Consider the following 16139-nt stretch of genomic DNA (forward strand, 5'->3'; position numbering starts at 1 on the left):
TAAGGGAAGTACTTTACCAGAGCAATTTTTAGTAAACTGAAACCACTTATTGAAATACAACTTTCCTTTCCATAATTATGATATATAAAATATGTGGGTGTTCCCTTTACAGGGATTTGGTCCTGCCTGCTTAACTTTGTTCCCATTTTTTTATTAAGACTTACCTTGTAGATTCTGGATTCTGGTAATTTAGAAAAATGACTACATCACTGCACATCATTCAGGGAGGAAAGGATAGGGATTCTGTTGTGCAATAACAGAGGAAAGGTTTCAGTCAGCCTTTTTCCACAGCACCCTCTTGCTTTCATCCCATCATAATCTCAAACTGTACAGCTTCAACATTGCAGTCAGGATAACGGGGCAGGATAGTTACTATGTCCAGAACTGACTACTCCTTTGGACCCTTTTTCACACAATCACACCTACTTCCCAATATGCTATGGGCCTATAAACTTTATTACCACACACCCACACCTGTATCCCAACATGCTATAGGCTCATGAACTTGATTTACACACACACACACACACACACACACACACACACACACACACACACACACCTATGTTCCCAACATGCTATTGGCTCATGAACTTGATTTATTTGCACACATATACCTATTTCTCAGCATGCTATAGGCTCATGAACTTGATTAATCCACACACACACACACAGACATACATACACACACCTATGTCTCCGCATGCTGTAGGCTTGTGAACTTGATTTAACTTTAACCTGTTTTTTTCTATCTTTCTTTTCACTCATACATTAAACAACACAAAACATCTCTCATGCCTGTTACCTTTTAGTCTTGAGGGTACCAGCCTTGACACAAAGTGCCTCCTTGTGTTAATTTTTTTCTTTTGTTGTATCCGCATACACATTAATAAACTTCTCCTTTTTTTCCTGTGGGGTCCTCCCACTATTACTTTACATATACCTAACAAGCAAACTCAGTCATTTAACAAAACAGTTATTCACTCATTCCACTTTTTGACTACAATCATCTAATAGAAAATAAAACAACTTCCACAAATTCATTTTCCCCATTTTTAGTTTAGCATGTTTGCACACCCTGAATAGTTAGGTATCCAAATTTCTAACTGTTCCATACAAAGCAGTGTGAAATTCACAGAAGAATTTTCCGTGCTGGGCCCTTGTAGTTTATTTCACACTGCCCTGCAGCTATACCAAAGTTCTGAATCCAAGTCACGGCACCAAATAAATAACAGAGTTTTACTTTTTAGTCTTGAGTCAAGAATAATGCTTTAGGATGTGCAAAGTACTTGTTTATTCCATAAACAGTGCTAGGAGACTTTCTACTAAAATTTTCAGATCATTCTCAAAGAATAGAGGAAAATACTTCATTTATGTATATTTTTATCAATTTCATGCATGCAGAACTTTGACATAACATAGCTTTTAACAGATAGTAAATTGTTTAAGTATTTTATGTCCTCATGGTCCTTCTTTAGAGCTTCACATGAACACTTGATAATACACCTTTTAAAACGTAAACCACCTGTGCTTAAGATATATTGGCTTATAACTGTTTAACAATTGGTACCAGTACACACTACCTCACAGACATCCTTGCAAAGACTCATCCCCCAGCCTGAGCAGACCAGAGCATGCTGTTGATGAATCTGGTTTCCATGGATACCTGATACTTTTAAATATAACATCCCTTAACTCCTTCAGCACTTACTTTGCCTTCAACTATTTGTTAGTACAGTGAGGATACAATTGTAAGACACTTGAAATATAAAGCTACTACTTATGTGAAGCTATATCTTGCATAGTCATGCATCTATTTTTCATTTTGTTTCTAGCATAAACATATTATAAAGATTTTTTAAAGCAATGACAAGTTAATATGCATTTTGTAAAAAATAAACGAGACTTAATAACCTTTCATAACACTAAAAAAGGAGGAGGCGTAGCCATACTTTATAAGAATGGATTACAAGTTACCTTTTTAGACTCCAAACCTCCACTTTGCAACAATGCAGAAATTCTTCTAACTAAGGTTCAGCTTAACAAAAGCAAAGCCATATATCTATCATGTGTCTATCTTCCCCCAGGCAATAACATCAACACATTAGAGGCTATCCTCAGCTGGCTCTCAAGTAACTACCCCCAAGAAACCATTATACTTGGAGATTTTAACATTAACTGGAACTCCTGTATATCTGAGCAGCCTTCTACTCATATCAACTTATATGGTTTTACCCAAACTATAACATCCCCAACCCGCACCGATAAAACTAACAACAAAACTAGTACCCTTGACTGGATACTCACTAATACCCCCCAACTAAACTATAAAACAGGCACCCTCCCTGAGGACATAAGTGATCACTTGCTTACCTATTTAATCAGAACAAAAACTGTCATCCTAAACTCTACCATCTGTAGAACTATTCGCACTACCAAAAATTTAACCCTGCTCACTTTCAAGCTGAACTAGTCACCTGTGACTGGTCACCCCTGAAATACCTCCCAATAGATAATGCCGTGAAATACTTTAACTCTAAATTTCTAACCATTTTAGACAGCCATGCCCCATTACGCAAAGTTAGAATTAGAACCAAACCAGCACCATGGCTCACCAAAACGACCAAACAAAAATCCTCCAAAGAAATAAACAATGGGCCAAATGGCGCTCAACAAAAAGCTCCTCAGACCACCTGCAATTCAGACAGCTAAGAAATGAAACAAAAAAAGCCATATTAGCTGATAAAAGAAACTACTACTACCAACTACAACAAACCAACCAAAATAATCCCCAAAAATTCTGGCGAGGTATCAATAACCTCCTACACCCTGGATGCTCAAGTACTCCCTCTCGCTCTGATCACAACAATCCCATCCAAATAGCTGACTCATTTAATACTTTTTTTCACTGAAACCATACAATCCCTAGCCAACCAGCTATCCCCTAGCATCCCAGGCTCTGCCACAACCTTTACCAATAATTCTCATCAATTTCATTTTCAGCCAGTGCCCACTTCACTTATCTGTAACCTCATACAGAAACTTAAACCCACTACTCTCTCTGCTGATAAATTACCTGCAGAATACTGCAAAAAGCTGCTAAAGTCATAGCCTACCCCATATCCATCCTCATTAACAGAACTATTTCTGAAGGTCTATTCCCCTAATCTGGAAAGTCTCTCACATAATTCCCCTGCATAAGGGCGGTAACTCCAAAGAGTTGTCCAATTATAGGCCCATAGCTATTCTATCTCCTTTGGCAAAAATAATGGAGAAATGTATACACATACAACTGTTAACCTACCTACTCGATCACAATTTATTAGCACCCTGTCTACATGGCTTTAGACCATTTCATAGCACCACCTCTGCTCTCTTATCCTTCACTAACCATATTAACAGTAATCGTAATATTGATACTCTATCCTCAGCTGTTTTTATTGACCTGTCCAAAGCATTTGACATGGTGAATCACCACCTCCTTATAGACACACTCAAAAACCTGTCATTGGACAACCATACTATACAGTGGTTCCAATCATACCTACATAACAGGCAACAGGCTGTACTATGGGAAAATACTTTATCTTCCCACGTCCCAGTCACTCTAGGGGTCCCGCAAGGATCTATATTAGGCCCATTACTCTTCTCCATCTTTACAAATGACCTTCATTCTGTAATTCCTCAAGCTGACTGTATCCAATACGCTGACGACTCCACACTCATATGCGCTGCTGCTTCTCAATCAGAACTTCAGTCACTAACCCAAATGACCTTTAGTACAGTTGAAAACTGGCTCCTACAAAGACGTCTTATCCTTAACCCCAAAAAAAACAAAAATGCTACTATTTACCCCCACCCGCAGAACCTCCCCACTTAACTTTACTATTACTTCAAATGATGGAACTATAATATCTCCTGAACCAACCACCAAACTACTCTGGGTACTAATAGATAACAACTTGTCCTTTGAACCTCACATTAATAACACCATAAAAATAGTAAACAAGAAACTAGGTTCCCTCTATAGAATAAAACCCTTTCTTACACCTCCAGCCAGGGTTACTATTGCTTGTACCCACCTCATCTCTACCTTGCTCTCGCCTCCCTATCTATACCAAAATATGTAGAAGTAATCTGAGTAAACTTACATCCTCCTACAACAATATTGCCAGATTTGCAGCTGGGTCCTCCTATAGAACTCATCACTGTATCAATCTGAATCAGTTAGGATGGTTAGAGCTGCCAAATGTAATACTTTTCAATCAATTAATAGTAGCCCATAAGATCCTGTATTTACCTCAAAATACACCCATACTTACATCCCTAGTCATCCCCTATAATAACCTCAAGACCTTACGCTCAGCTAATAACCTACTTGTACAAATATCAAAATCCAACAACTTAGCTGGTGACACCTTGTTCTCCAATACAGTAGGTAAAGCCTGGAACATCCTCCCAAGCCAGCTAACCTCAATATCCTCTGTCAGCTTATTTAAAAGCAAGCTTAAACCCTACCTCAATTCACACTGGCTATGCCCCTGTGTTAACCCAGACTAAGTACCTTACTATTAACTAGACTCCCACAATTCCTAGCCTCCCATGATCATGATCTTGTGTTGTCTCACTAATTTTTAGTGAGCTTAACCTTCCTTAGGATTTTTTCTCATGTAAATAAGTATATACTGTGGAATGATCAAACACCTTCATATAGTATCACAACCTATGTGTTAAATAACACTAGAAATCCATCCTTGTTTGCTGTTCTTCTATACTCTATCTATTGATCTCTAGTGTTTTTCTTTCTTAGGTTTTTGTGAGACCTTAGTATCTCTTATCATAAATTACTAGGTGTATCTAATTTTGTAATATGTTATAAAGATTTGTACTACACCATTTCTAATACAAACGTATTAGTCTTATCATCATTATTCTTAGATACATTTTTCCTTTTTCCTACTGAAATATAAAATATATAATCTTAGGCTTGTACTATAATTGTTAAACTTATGTACCAAATTATACTGTTATTGTCTTTGTCTTGACCTTTTATGTTGTTGTAATTTGTGGAGCTTTTCTCCCCGGGCCTCCACTGAAAATGGACATATATCCAGCTGGACTAGCCCGGTCAACAAATGTAAAATAAAAATAAAATAAAAATAAAATAACACCTGCTAACAACCTTTCACCATAATAAATCTCCCATGCATGTCCTACATTTGCTCTACAATCTTTATTCATTTTACTTTTGCATTCCTTCACTTCCTGCAGAGAAACTCTCCTTCCCACGTTTCCTTACATACTTTTCATATATTTTATTGATTCAGTTGCATTTCATCTAACATTATTATTTATGTATTAAGATTGTAAATGTAAGTCAGTATGTTTTCCTGTTTTTTTTTTCCTGTCAACTAGTTCATTAATATTCTAAACTAATTATGTTATATTTTATTCTGCTTAACTTTTTTTTTCTGTTATGTACTGGTCCTTCATTCTCTCTTTCTATGACTTTTTGTGTCACACTATATACTTTTGTATAACATTGTCCCAACTGAACATGATATCTTATTAGAACATACAATTGCCTCTCTATTCAAGAAATAAACAGTATTTTAACTATGTGCATATTGTTGCTAGGCGATCCGCGGTGGTGGTGCTGCGGTAGCGTTGTCGCCTCACAGTAAGATGCTGACCAGTTCGACTCTCAGCTAGAGCGTCTTCTGCGTGGAGACATGCGTGAATGGGCGTACCTTCATAGAAGGTTGTGCATTGGGCTGGCAACTCAGCATGTAAAAATCAACTGCCAATCATTAGCGGACCGGAGTTCCACTGTGGCGACCCCTAACTGGGAAAAGCCGAAAGACACAACAACATACAACATATTGTTGCTAGGCAAGGGAGCTCACACAGACAGTAGCATAATATTTTGTCTAGTCCTCTATAAGCAGTCATCTTTGGGATGGAGAACTACTCTAATATGCCACTGATTTGTTTATTCCACACGTCTGCAACATTGCAGTTCTGAAGCTCTCCATCTATCCTTGTCTTGCTAAATAGACAGGGTATCTGTATTCTTTCATATTCGTTTATGTAAGTTGTTTACCTCTGCATTCTGTGCACATTTTTAAAATACCTCATTTTGCTTTCATTTGTAGGTATTTCTAAAGGGTCAAACTTAGCTATCCAGGCACAGTGACTTTTCCCTCTTGTAGTCAGGATGGTCTTGCAAGGAAGATAGGTTGCATTTCATCTATACCGGAAACAGTTTAGTATACAGAATGATAATCTCTCTCTGAAGCATGATAACAAATGTGACTTCAGTGAAATAATGAAGTGAAGTAGTTATTTTTTTCACTGGTAGTTACCAATGTCAGTTGTTTTTAAATATATTTCAGTGTGCATTTTTTTAAATTTTAATTGCACCAGACACCCTTGTTCATATATAGATTTCCCCTGTATGTGAACATTTCTCTCAGTCAATTTTTCTAGTGCATTATGTTTGTGAGTCTTGCTACTTAGCCTACTTTCAGTCAACATAGTTGTCTCGTTAAATTTGTATACATTCAAAGCCTAAAACAAGCATTACCAGAACTAACTTTAACTTTATACAACATTGCCTGGTGATTCCATCCTATAATATATTAGTTTCCTTTTTCAGTCATCAGTCATTTAGTTCCCCCTCCCTCCCCCGGTGTCGTAGTACCTTTATTAAAAGCAAAATAACACATTTCAGTTTGAAAACAGGCCCTTGGGGAGAGTAACAACCATGCAGAATGCTAGACTTTTGAAGTAGGAGAAAGTATTATAATAACTAAGCCAACAGAGGAGTGGAGAAAGGAGAGTTTTATCAAGAGGGTTGACTACAAGTAGAGACAGAGAAAGCAGGAAAGAAGGGAAGCTGGAATTTACTGAAGAAATTTAACAAAGGAGTCAAGATATTGGGAGCGGATAACTAAGGATGAAAAGGTAAAAGAGTGGAATGAGGCCAGGTGGACATTTGGACTACAGTTTAGAGACTACCTTCCCTACTAGGGACTGATAATAGTGTATAGGCAAAGAGAAAGGGGATAAGGACGTACTAAGTGAAAGATCAGCTCCGATTGAGTTTTTAGTTGAGTCTATAACAGACGTTGCTGTTAAAAAAGGATAATTGATAGGACATGTAAAAAGTCGCATGATAACTCTAAGAATCAATCAGAAGAGACTAGAAATGATTGGGAAGAGAGACTGGAAAGGCAGTTTACAAAGGGAAGCAGGGAAAGACGTCCGCATGGCTCCCATGAATGTAACAAAGTCTAGAAGGTTTAAAAATGTTGAATGGAAGTGTTTGCATGTGTATTTTTATTCCCTGAGCCGACGTCAGGGAATTTTTCTTCATGTAGATAGCAATTGCTGAAGATGTGATGACAAAGAGAGAGATATAATTGGGAACATGTTTTGGGGAATGCAGATTTTAAAAATTCTCTACAGAGTACTTTGTTAGAAATGTTGGGGGAACAAATGATTGTAACTAAGAAAATGCTTCTTTTGAGCTGATGTATAATATCTGAATTGCCTAGACATAGTAAGGCCTTGCTACATTTAATGCTATTGATTGCTAAAAACAATTACTGGAAAATAGAAAAAACAACTGACTATAAATGACATATTGAATATTGTAAAACAGATAAAATAATTGGTGGAGGGATCATTAGAAAAGGGAAGGAGCATATTAGAGTCAAATAAATGGAATTTGTGGGAATAATATATGCAGAACACTGTTCAGGAGGTGGAGTAAAACTTAAGGAAAAGCAGGACTTGAGTGATTTATGTAATGTTAGGATGAAAGATTGTTAAGAAAGAAAATGTACATGCGCAATGTATGAAAATAATGAAAAATGTTTGCAATGTTTTTCTTTAATTGTATGTATACCCATGCCGTTGTTAAATTTGTGTAAATTTAATAAAGGTGTTTTTAAAAAATATATAGTTTTACTCACATAGAACTGTCATGCGCTTACAATGCAAGTTTTCAGCATGTATTTATATATAGTAGGCATAAAGTATAATACAATACCTATAATTAAGTCACTGGTGATTGATGTATATTTGAGCCATATTTCCTTGAGCCGTGAATGCCAGAATGCACTACTGATGACAATAATAATGATTTTTTTTTCAGATGTTACCATGTACCACTAACATTCCTGCTGCCTACCAACAGGGAAGTGAGGAGGACCAGAGATTTATCCAAAACCTGAGTCTGTTTCTTTGCACTTTACTGAAAAATCACAGCAAAATACTAGAAGTATGCTTGGAATACCGTGAAATACTTTATGATGTAAGTAATTATTCTCTGACGTTTCCTAGGTATCCCAGTATGGTATACCAATATGATGTAATTAAAATCATTAATCAAACTTGCATGGAGTGGAATATTCTGGACTGCCTACAGAATGAGATGGAAACCAGTTGCTTGTGACTGTATTTCAGACTGCAGTACTATAAATGATGGCAGAGCACTTGATATATATTTTTTAACATAAACATAGGATAAGAAGCACTAGTTCCCTTTAAGCTGTGCAGAGATATACATTATGTTCCTCTTTTTGAGGTTAGTTTCCCACCTTAGCTGTATGAAGTGTGTGTGTGTGTGTGTGTGTGTGTGTGTGTGTGTGTGTGTGTGTGTGTGTGTGTATGTGTGTCTCCACACTTCAGTCAAGTAGGCCATACATCAGCCTCCAAAACAGTAACCTCAAAAGGTCAACAAACCAAACCTTAACACGTTACCACACATGCACTGAGAAAGAGCCTCAATGCATGCAATTTTCAAACAAACAAAAAAAAAATAATAATATTTTTTGCAGGGGTGCAATTTCCCCTGCACCCCCTGCTTATTATATATACTAACTCTAAGATAACACAATCCCAGGGAAAGGGAATATTCCCCTGCCCGAGAATTGTCAGTCTAGCACACCTGTCAGCCGTCTGCATATATCAACCAAATGCGGTCAGTTAAACATATGCTGACAAGCCTGCATTTATACCAAATGCAGGGCACCCATAGATAAATGTATACATATTATATTTAATATGTAGATAGACACACACATGTGTATGTATATATATATATATATATATATATATATATATATATAAAAGAACTGCAAAATCCATAACAGCACTCCAAGCAGCCCTCTATGGAACCAGAATGACTAAGTAGATGCTGTAAGAAATAAATCCACCATGAAAAATACAAAAACAAATGCCTCTTTATTTAAGTTCTTTGCTTCAATTCAGTGCAGTGAAGTAAACAGCACACAGCAGCTAACAGCTCATAGCTCAAGGCTATAGCAGCATACTGGTTTCACCCTCTGGTATCATCAGTGCAGTATATATACTTAGTTTTTTATTATTACTCTAGCATTCTGTAGAATGACATTTAATCTTTCTTGCATTTAAATTGGCTTTAAATTGACAAGACATAGTTTCCTTGCCACCCTGAAACTGAGGCATTCCCTCATCATTTGAGAGGTTGGCAATTATTTCTTGTTGCTTGAAATTTTCGGCTGCGCTTTTGGGTAAAACAGGCATACTTTCTACGTCAAATGCTTCACAAATCAGTTGGCATGACTATTGTGCACATGCTCGACATTTTACACTGGCACTGTTTAAAGTGGTGCTTCACTATTCAGGTAGTCTGTACCTTTACTCAATGAAGACGCTGAAACAGTTCTGCTGTTACAACATTCATTTACTCCACACAAGGTTTTTCATCTAGCTTAACAATGAAAGGTATATACATCAAAATGTACTTCAACTTAGAATAATCAAAGTCTCTCATACAAAAGAAAACATCCCAATCTTTATAGTGTCTTTTTTGCCTGCATCAGCAGTTTTGAGAATTTGCTAGAATAATAAGTCTTTCTCAAGCTGGTCTGCTGACAGTTTGTTTTCCATATCTTAAACATTCTGTTCCTGAAAAATAACTCCTTTCGTCCTTGGCCTATCTTGCGTATCATATTGACAAGACACAGCTGCATACAAGAGTTCGTCTTGACCTGCTTGTAGATAATAAATTTCACAAGCTGCATAGTTTATAAGAGATAAAATATTTTACTTCTGATTCTTATTAACAGTGAATGCCAAGCTATATGTTTTTGCCAAGTTAGTTATCTGCATGCACTGTACACACTGAAATGCAGAACATTTATTTTACATTTGTAGAAAAAAATCCACTAAAGTCCATTTTAACCTGTTCTTTACTCTAACAATTCCCTCTTTTCATTTAAAAAGCGGAGAATGACTGTTCATTTTCAACTTCAGTTGTACACACTGAAACCTTTCCCAGTTTATCTAGGTTAACCATCATGATCTGTTGAATTCTATAAGTTTTTCGCAAATGATAACTTAAGTAGCAATTCCAGATAGTTAGTATGACTATAATGCCTAACACTACTAATACAGGCTGTATCAACCAATGTAACAGTTTTTTTTCCTGATTTTGACCAACCAGTAAAGATATCCCACCAATTGTAATCAGTGTCTTTTTTGGTCTTTTTAGCCAAACTAAGTAGTTTATCTTTTGCAATGATGCTTAATGCCTCATAACAAGCAGAATCTTTATTATGTACAATAATATAACCTTTCCACTTAAGTGCTATTAATCTGAAAAGTTGTTTTGATAGATGCTTTTTCAACTGTTTCAGACTTGGCATTTGCCATGAGTCTACAACCCCCCCCCCCCCCCACAATACATGAAGTCACTTAATGACTTTCAACTGATCTCTAGGGACAAGAATTATTTTGCTTTTTTTCTTTCCTTTAACTTTGTATACTAGAGGTCCTAACTGAGCAATTATTTCAAAAGGTCCTTGCCAATAACTATCCCACGGACCGTTCTTCTGGAACGTCTTGATCAATACCTGTGTCCCACAGGGAAGGTCTTCTTCTGGCATAACAGGATTCTTTGACCGTAATTTGAATGCTTGCATTTCTGATAGGCTTTGACACAATTCAGAAATATCTTTTAACCATTGTTGATGCTGTGCAATTTCTAATAATGGTCTGTTTGTACTAACTGTAGGATTGAATGGTAACTGTACAGGCATTTTCCTATCTGTCATGACTTCAAAATGTGATATCCCTGTTTTACTGTGTGGAGTTGCTCTGACACCTAGCAAGATTCCAGGCAAATGTTTTACTCAATTTACGCCTTTTTCCAAGCAGGCTTTATTAAGGCGTTCCTTAAGAGTCCTGTTCATTCTTTCAGCAATCCCATTAGACTGGGAATAGTAAGGAACATGAAATCGTTGCTGGATACCAAGTAAATCACACAAAGCTTTCATCAGTTTACTGACAAATTGTGGCCCCATTATCGGATTCGCTAACTTGTGGCCATCCCCAATGACAAAAAATGTTTTTCCATAAGGCTTCTGCTGTAGCCTTAGCCGTCATTGTTTTGGTAGGAATTGCTTCTACCCATTTTGAAAAAACATCAACTACCACTAGAAGATACCTGTACCCACCTTTAGCTGGGGGTAATGGACCTGCAAAGTCAATTTGGATGGCATATCAAGGTCCATCCGCTGGAGTTACCCTTAGTAATTGTGACTTTTTCAATTGAGCATTAACCTGCAAACATATTAAGCATTCAGCATGCATTAAATTGCAGATTTTCTTTAACTGTGGATGCCAGTACTTGTTTTTTATAATGGGCCATAACTTTTGGGTACCCAGATGTCCCAATACCTGATGATTAAACTTCACTAACTGTCATGCCTGTTGGTACAGTATATAAGGAAGAGTAGAACCGTCTTCAAAACATTTTGCATAATATTGCCCTGGACTTTCTCCTACAAGAGTACATTTTTCTAACTCTTCCTGCAGTCCAAACTTAGTTTGGATCTGCAGTAAATCATACTGCAAATTCTGAGCTGAAAATGTCTGTATGGCATGTACTGCAGTGGTTTTATCTGGTACACTAGATAGGTGTTCTGTAGAATACAATAGCATTCCTTCCTTTGCTGCCTTTTTTTGCCATCTGATTAGCATAGTTATTTAACTGAAAATTTTCATTTGTAGCTTTTTGATGAGCTTTTACCTTTAAGATAGTGTAGCAACCCACAAGGGACTGACTACGAACCAAATTTCACTGTCTGAAAAAATATTGACAGGTCGAAAATGCTGTAACACATAAAGAACTTATTTCAGTTCAGCTCGCTGAGCAGACGTATGTCCCGTTAACTGAATCAGAGTTGGCTGTCCCATAGAAGGGTTTTCTGGTACTACTACAAATACAGTCTGATATTGTCCATTATCCCAAAATCGAGCACCGTCAACAAAGATAGATGGCCTGTCTTCCTGAAAATCAGGAGACAGAGTGGGCTTTTCTGGATTTGAAATGTGCCTAATGCATTTGTGTTGTTTTCCTTCATATATCATGAAGTTAGATAAGTAATACTTATCTCCTGCCTTTATTGTAACTTGCTTGACACTAAATAATGCCAACCATTTTGCAAACACTGCTTGACTGACATCATTAATCAGTTTATTTAGCTGAGTCTCATTTACCAAAGCCTGTATGGCATAATGCGATGTCTGTACTATAATGTCTTTGGAAAAAGCTGTTTGGTATTCAGTTTGTTTTAAACCCCAATAAATGGCCAAAAGTTGCTGAATGCATGGGTGATATCCCCTCTCAACATGTGTCATCTTCCTACTGAAAAATGTAATGGGGTGTAAAGTCTTTTCCATTCTATAATCAGAGTTTGAGGCCATTCCTGTAAAAGCACAACAGAGAGTGTGTGTTGGGTCCAGCTGCTGCCTGTAACACAAAGGGACATGTTAGACTTGGAGCTACTAATTTTGTAGCTTTGGCCAAAGCTACCTTTAAATTACAAAAGGCCGTATTTTTCTTTGGTCCCCACTCCAGAAAGGGTAATTCTTTCTGGCTAGAAAGCATGTCATACAGAGGAACTGCCATGCTGGCATAATCCTCTATGAATTCCTGATTATAATTCATGACACCTAGAAATTTGCACGAATCCAGAATGGTAACCGGTTTATCCATTTGCAAAATTCCCTGCACCCTCTCCGAACAAGGAGTACACCCAGAAGAACATAAAATAGTACCTAGAAATTTTACTTTAGATGACATAAATTGTACCTTTTCACTTTTAACTTTGAACCCTGCCTCCTGCAGTATTTGAAGGACCTGTGTCACTTTAGATAAATGCTGTTCTTTTGTTTCAGACTGTATTAGTATGTCATCAATGTAATGCAGAACAGAATCATTAGATTTTAGACCTTGTAGCATTCGTCCAACTATTTGGTGAAATATAACCGGACTGTTTTGAAGCCCCTGTGGTAACTGCGTCATAACATACTGTTCATTTTAAAAAGTAAAGGCAAACCTTTGCCAATCTTGTTCCTGCAGTGGTACTGCAAAGAAACCATTAGCTAAGTCTATGACCGTAAACCACTGACTTTGTGGTTTTATTTTTGCTGCTAGCTTTGGGACCCCAGGAATCAGATGAGCCTGGGGAGTCGTGAATTGGTTTACTTTTTGTAAATCAATAGCCAATTGTTAAGGGCCATCTTTTTTTTAACTGGCCATATGGGTGAATTTGTAGGGCTATTTCCCTTTTGAATTATTTTTACATTAAGCCATTGTTGTATGCCATTTTGCATGTCTGTCTCTACTTCTTTTGGGATCAGATACTGTTTTTGAAACGGTGGAATAAAATCTTTGTCACTACCTACAGAAACTGCTTCCTGTAGCTTGGCCCTTGAGACCACAACGTAGGAAACTGTTGTTTTTACCTTTAACTATACTTTATTTTCAGTAGGGCTGACAGTATGGCCCTTTTCAGAACTGTTTGATACATGTATTGCCTCAATCATACACAACTTGGGACCTTGTCCTTGCCATTTAGTGCCATTAGGAAGGTCTGTGACAATTCCCATTTTGGATAATATATCCATTCCCAAGACTGTGGAAGTGAATGAATTATGCATAAAAAAATACCCCTTTCACTGGTTCTCCTTGACGGGAGAATTGTACTTGTACAGGTTTACGACCTATGGCTAGACATTCATAGGTTCATAGGTTGGTACTAAGCTACTGGCCCTAGGGCCTATATAAGCCTAGTCAAACGGTACCCTGGCTTTTGCCACCCAAGAAAATTATTTTCAGAGCCATTAAAACCTGAAATACATGTACATTTAGACAAGTCAGGAGGCAAATGCCTGCCTGTCATTGAGGAAGCTGCTCCTGTATCTAGAAGAACATCTTCCTACAGGTTTCCCTCTACCCAAATGTTGATAAGTGGTCATCCATAATTTCCTTTCTTGAAGTTAGTCAAGAAAGAGACTTGGGTGGGGGGGGTCACACCCCTATAGTAGATCCCACCCCGAATCATCTGTGTTATTGGACTGCAAAGGACATAATTGCAGTGTTTCCTCGACTTCTTTACAGTCAACATAAGATCGATTAAGTTCATGATGCAAGGCTATTTGCTGCTGATAATTAGGATTTACTGGACCCTCAGAAACAAAGTCAGAAAGAACAGTTGTATCCTGTGTGCTAACAATATTACCTTGTACATTGACACTAGGTGTCACATCATCCCTTTGCTGTACTGGAATTACTGACTGTTGAGTGTTTGCGGTATATAGTGGTTGTTGCTGTAGTCCCCTATTACCCTCTGTCACATATTGTTGTGAAGTGTACTGCTGTGTTTGTACTTTTGGCTGCATTACCTGTTGCTGTCGTGGTACACATGGCTTATCAAAATTTTTTATAGTAAGAAACTTACCCTTTGCCACTTGTTCCTGGTGCCATCTGTGATAATATTTGCAACCATTTTTAGTATGACGTACCTGTTTACAGGAATAACAAATAACCTGTCTCTTTGGAGGACCCTCTATAGATTGAGTAACTCGAGAAGTTTACTGAGTGGCTGGGGGAGCTGATGCTGCCCGTTGTTGCCACTGTATAACTTGCCCTTGACATGATTGTCCTGCTACCTGCTGTGGGACTTGCTGTCCCTGATTAATCCATCTTCCACGCCCCCTTCCCCTTACTTCACTAACAATGGGGGCAGAACGGGGAGTGTAAATCTTTTGCTTATGAATAGCATTATCTTTACACATAATACATGCTCGCAGCAATTTACCTACTAACTCTATGAGTGTATTTGAAGATTCCTCATAAATAAGTTTGATATCCCCTGGGACACCTTCCAAATGGCCCAAAAAGGAGCGCATAACAGCTTTTTGAAAATTGATATCTTTCATATCTTTTTCATCACTGCCATTAACTAGCATATATGCCAGCTGGTAATGTTCAGCTTGTTCTTCCAAAGAACCACAGACTGTCATTTGAAACTGATCTAAAAGTGTTGGTGTGAGAGATTGAACCCTAGTGTATGCTAACGATACTGCTGTCATTCTTAGGTGTTTAGTTTGTATTGGATACTGCTTTTGCTCAATATAAGCCATGAAATGCTGCAGAATAAAATTCCAAAAGCAACGCTCGAGTGTATCATTCCATACAGTGCCTACATTTTTAAGAACCCAAGCTTCAAATGTAATCATATTATTAAAAATACCCTTCTGTTCATCCCACTTAGGGAGAGTTTCTAACATCCTAGATTGATGATAGGACTGGTAACAGCAGTTTCTAGTGCTTTAGATTGATATTTTTCTAACATGACTTGTAATCTTAAAAGATCTTCATTAGCTAAGGCTGTTGCTCTAGTAGCCTCAGATTCCTGTGTCTCTAGCTGAGCTCGTAATGTGTCTGTCTCCTCTCTTGCAACAGTTACGTCATGCTGTGTGTCAGTCAGTTGCTTGTCATATTTTTCTTGAAAATGGACAATTTTATTCATTAACCCTTCTATCATACAAGTTGCTTTACTGTCTTGTTCAATAACAGTTTGTGTAAAGGTCTTAGTTTCAGTCTGTGAGACTTTCAAAAACTGAGAAAATTATTTTGTACATTCAGCGGTGTCAGCATGCATTTTACCAGACGCATTCCATTTTTCACAGTACATCTGAAAATGACCCATGAGGTCAAGATCTTGCTGGTTGCTAACTTTAGCAATCCAGTCTTTAAACTCCTGCAAATCAGACTGTAAAGTACAGACTTTGACATT

At 37.4% G+C, this 16139-nt stretch overlaps 1 protein-coding gene across 3 annotated transcripts in view; it reads left to right on the forward strand.

Moving 5' to 3' along the window:
• The window catches only part of LOC122804679 (exportin-1-like), an 873344-nt gene that overhangs the window by 345893 nt on the left and 511312 nt on the right, over positions 1-16139 (forward strand). For all 3 annotated transcript variants that reach the window (XM_044074681.1, XM_044074683.1, XM_044074682.1), the window contains exon 11: positions 8162-8320. In XM_044074681.1, coding sequence (XP_043930616.1) covers positions 8162-8320 — 159 coding nt within the window. The remainder of the gene's footprint in view (positions 1-8161; positions 8321-16139) is intronic.

Source organism: Protopterus annectens, chromosome 6.part0 (genome assembly GCF_019279795.1).
Source record: "Protopterus annectens isolate FY-2018-M chromosome 6.part0, PAN1.0, whole genome shotgun sequence".
NCBI lineage: Eukaryota > Metazoa > Chordata > Ceratodontiformes > Protopteridae > Protopterus > Protopterus annectens.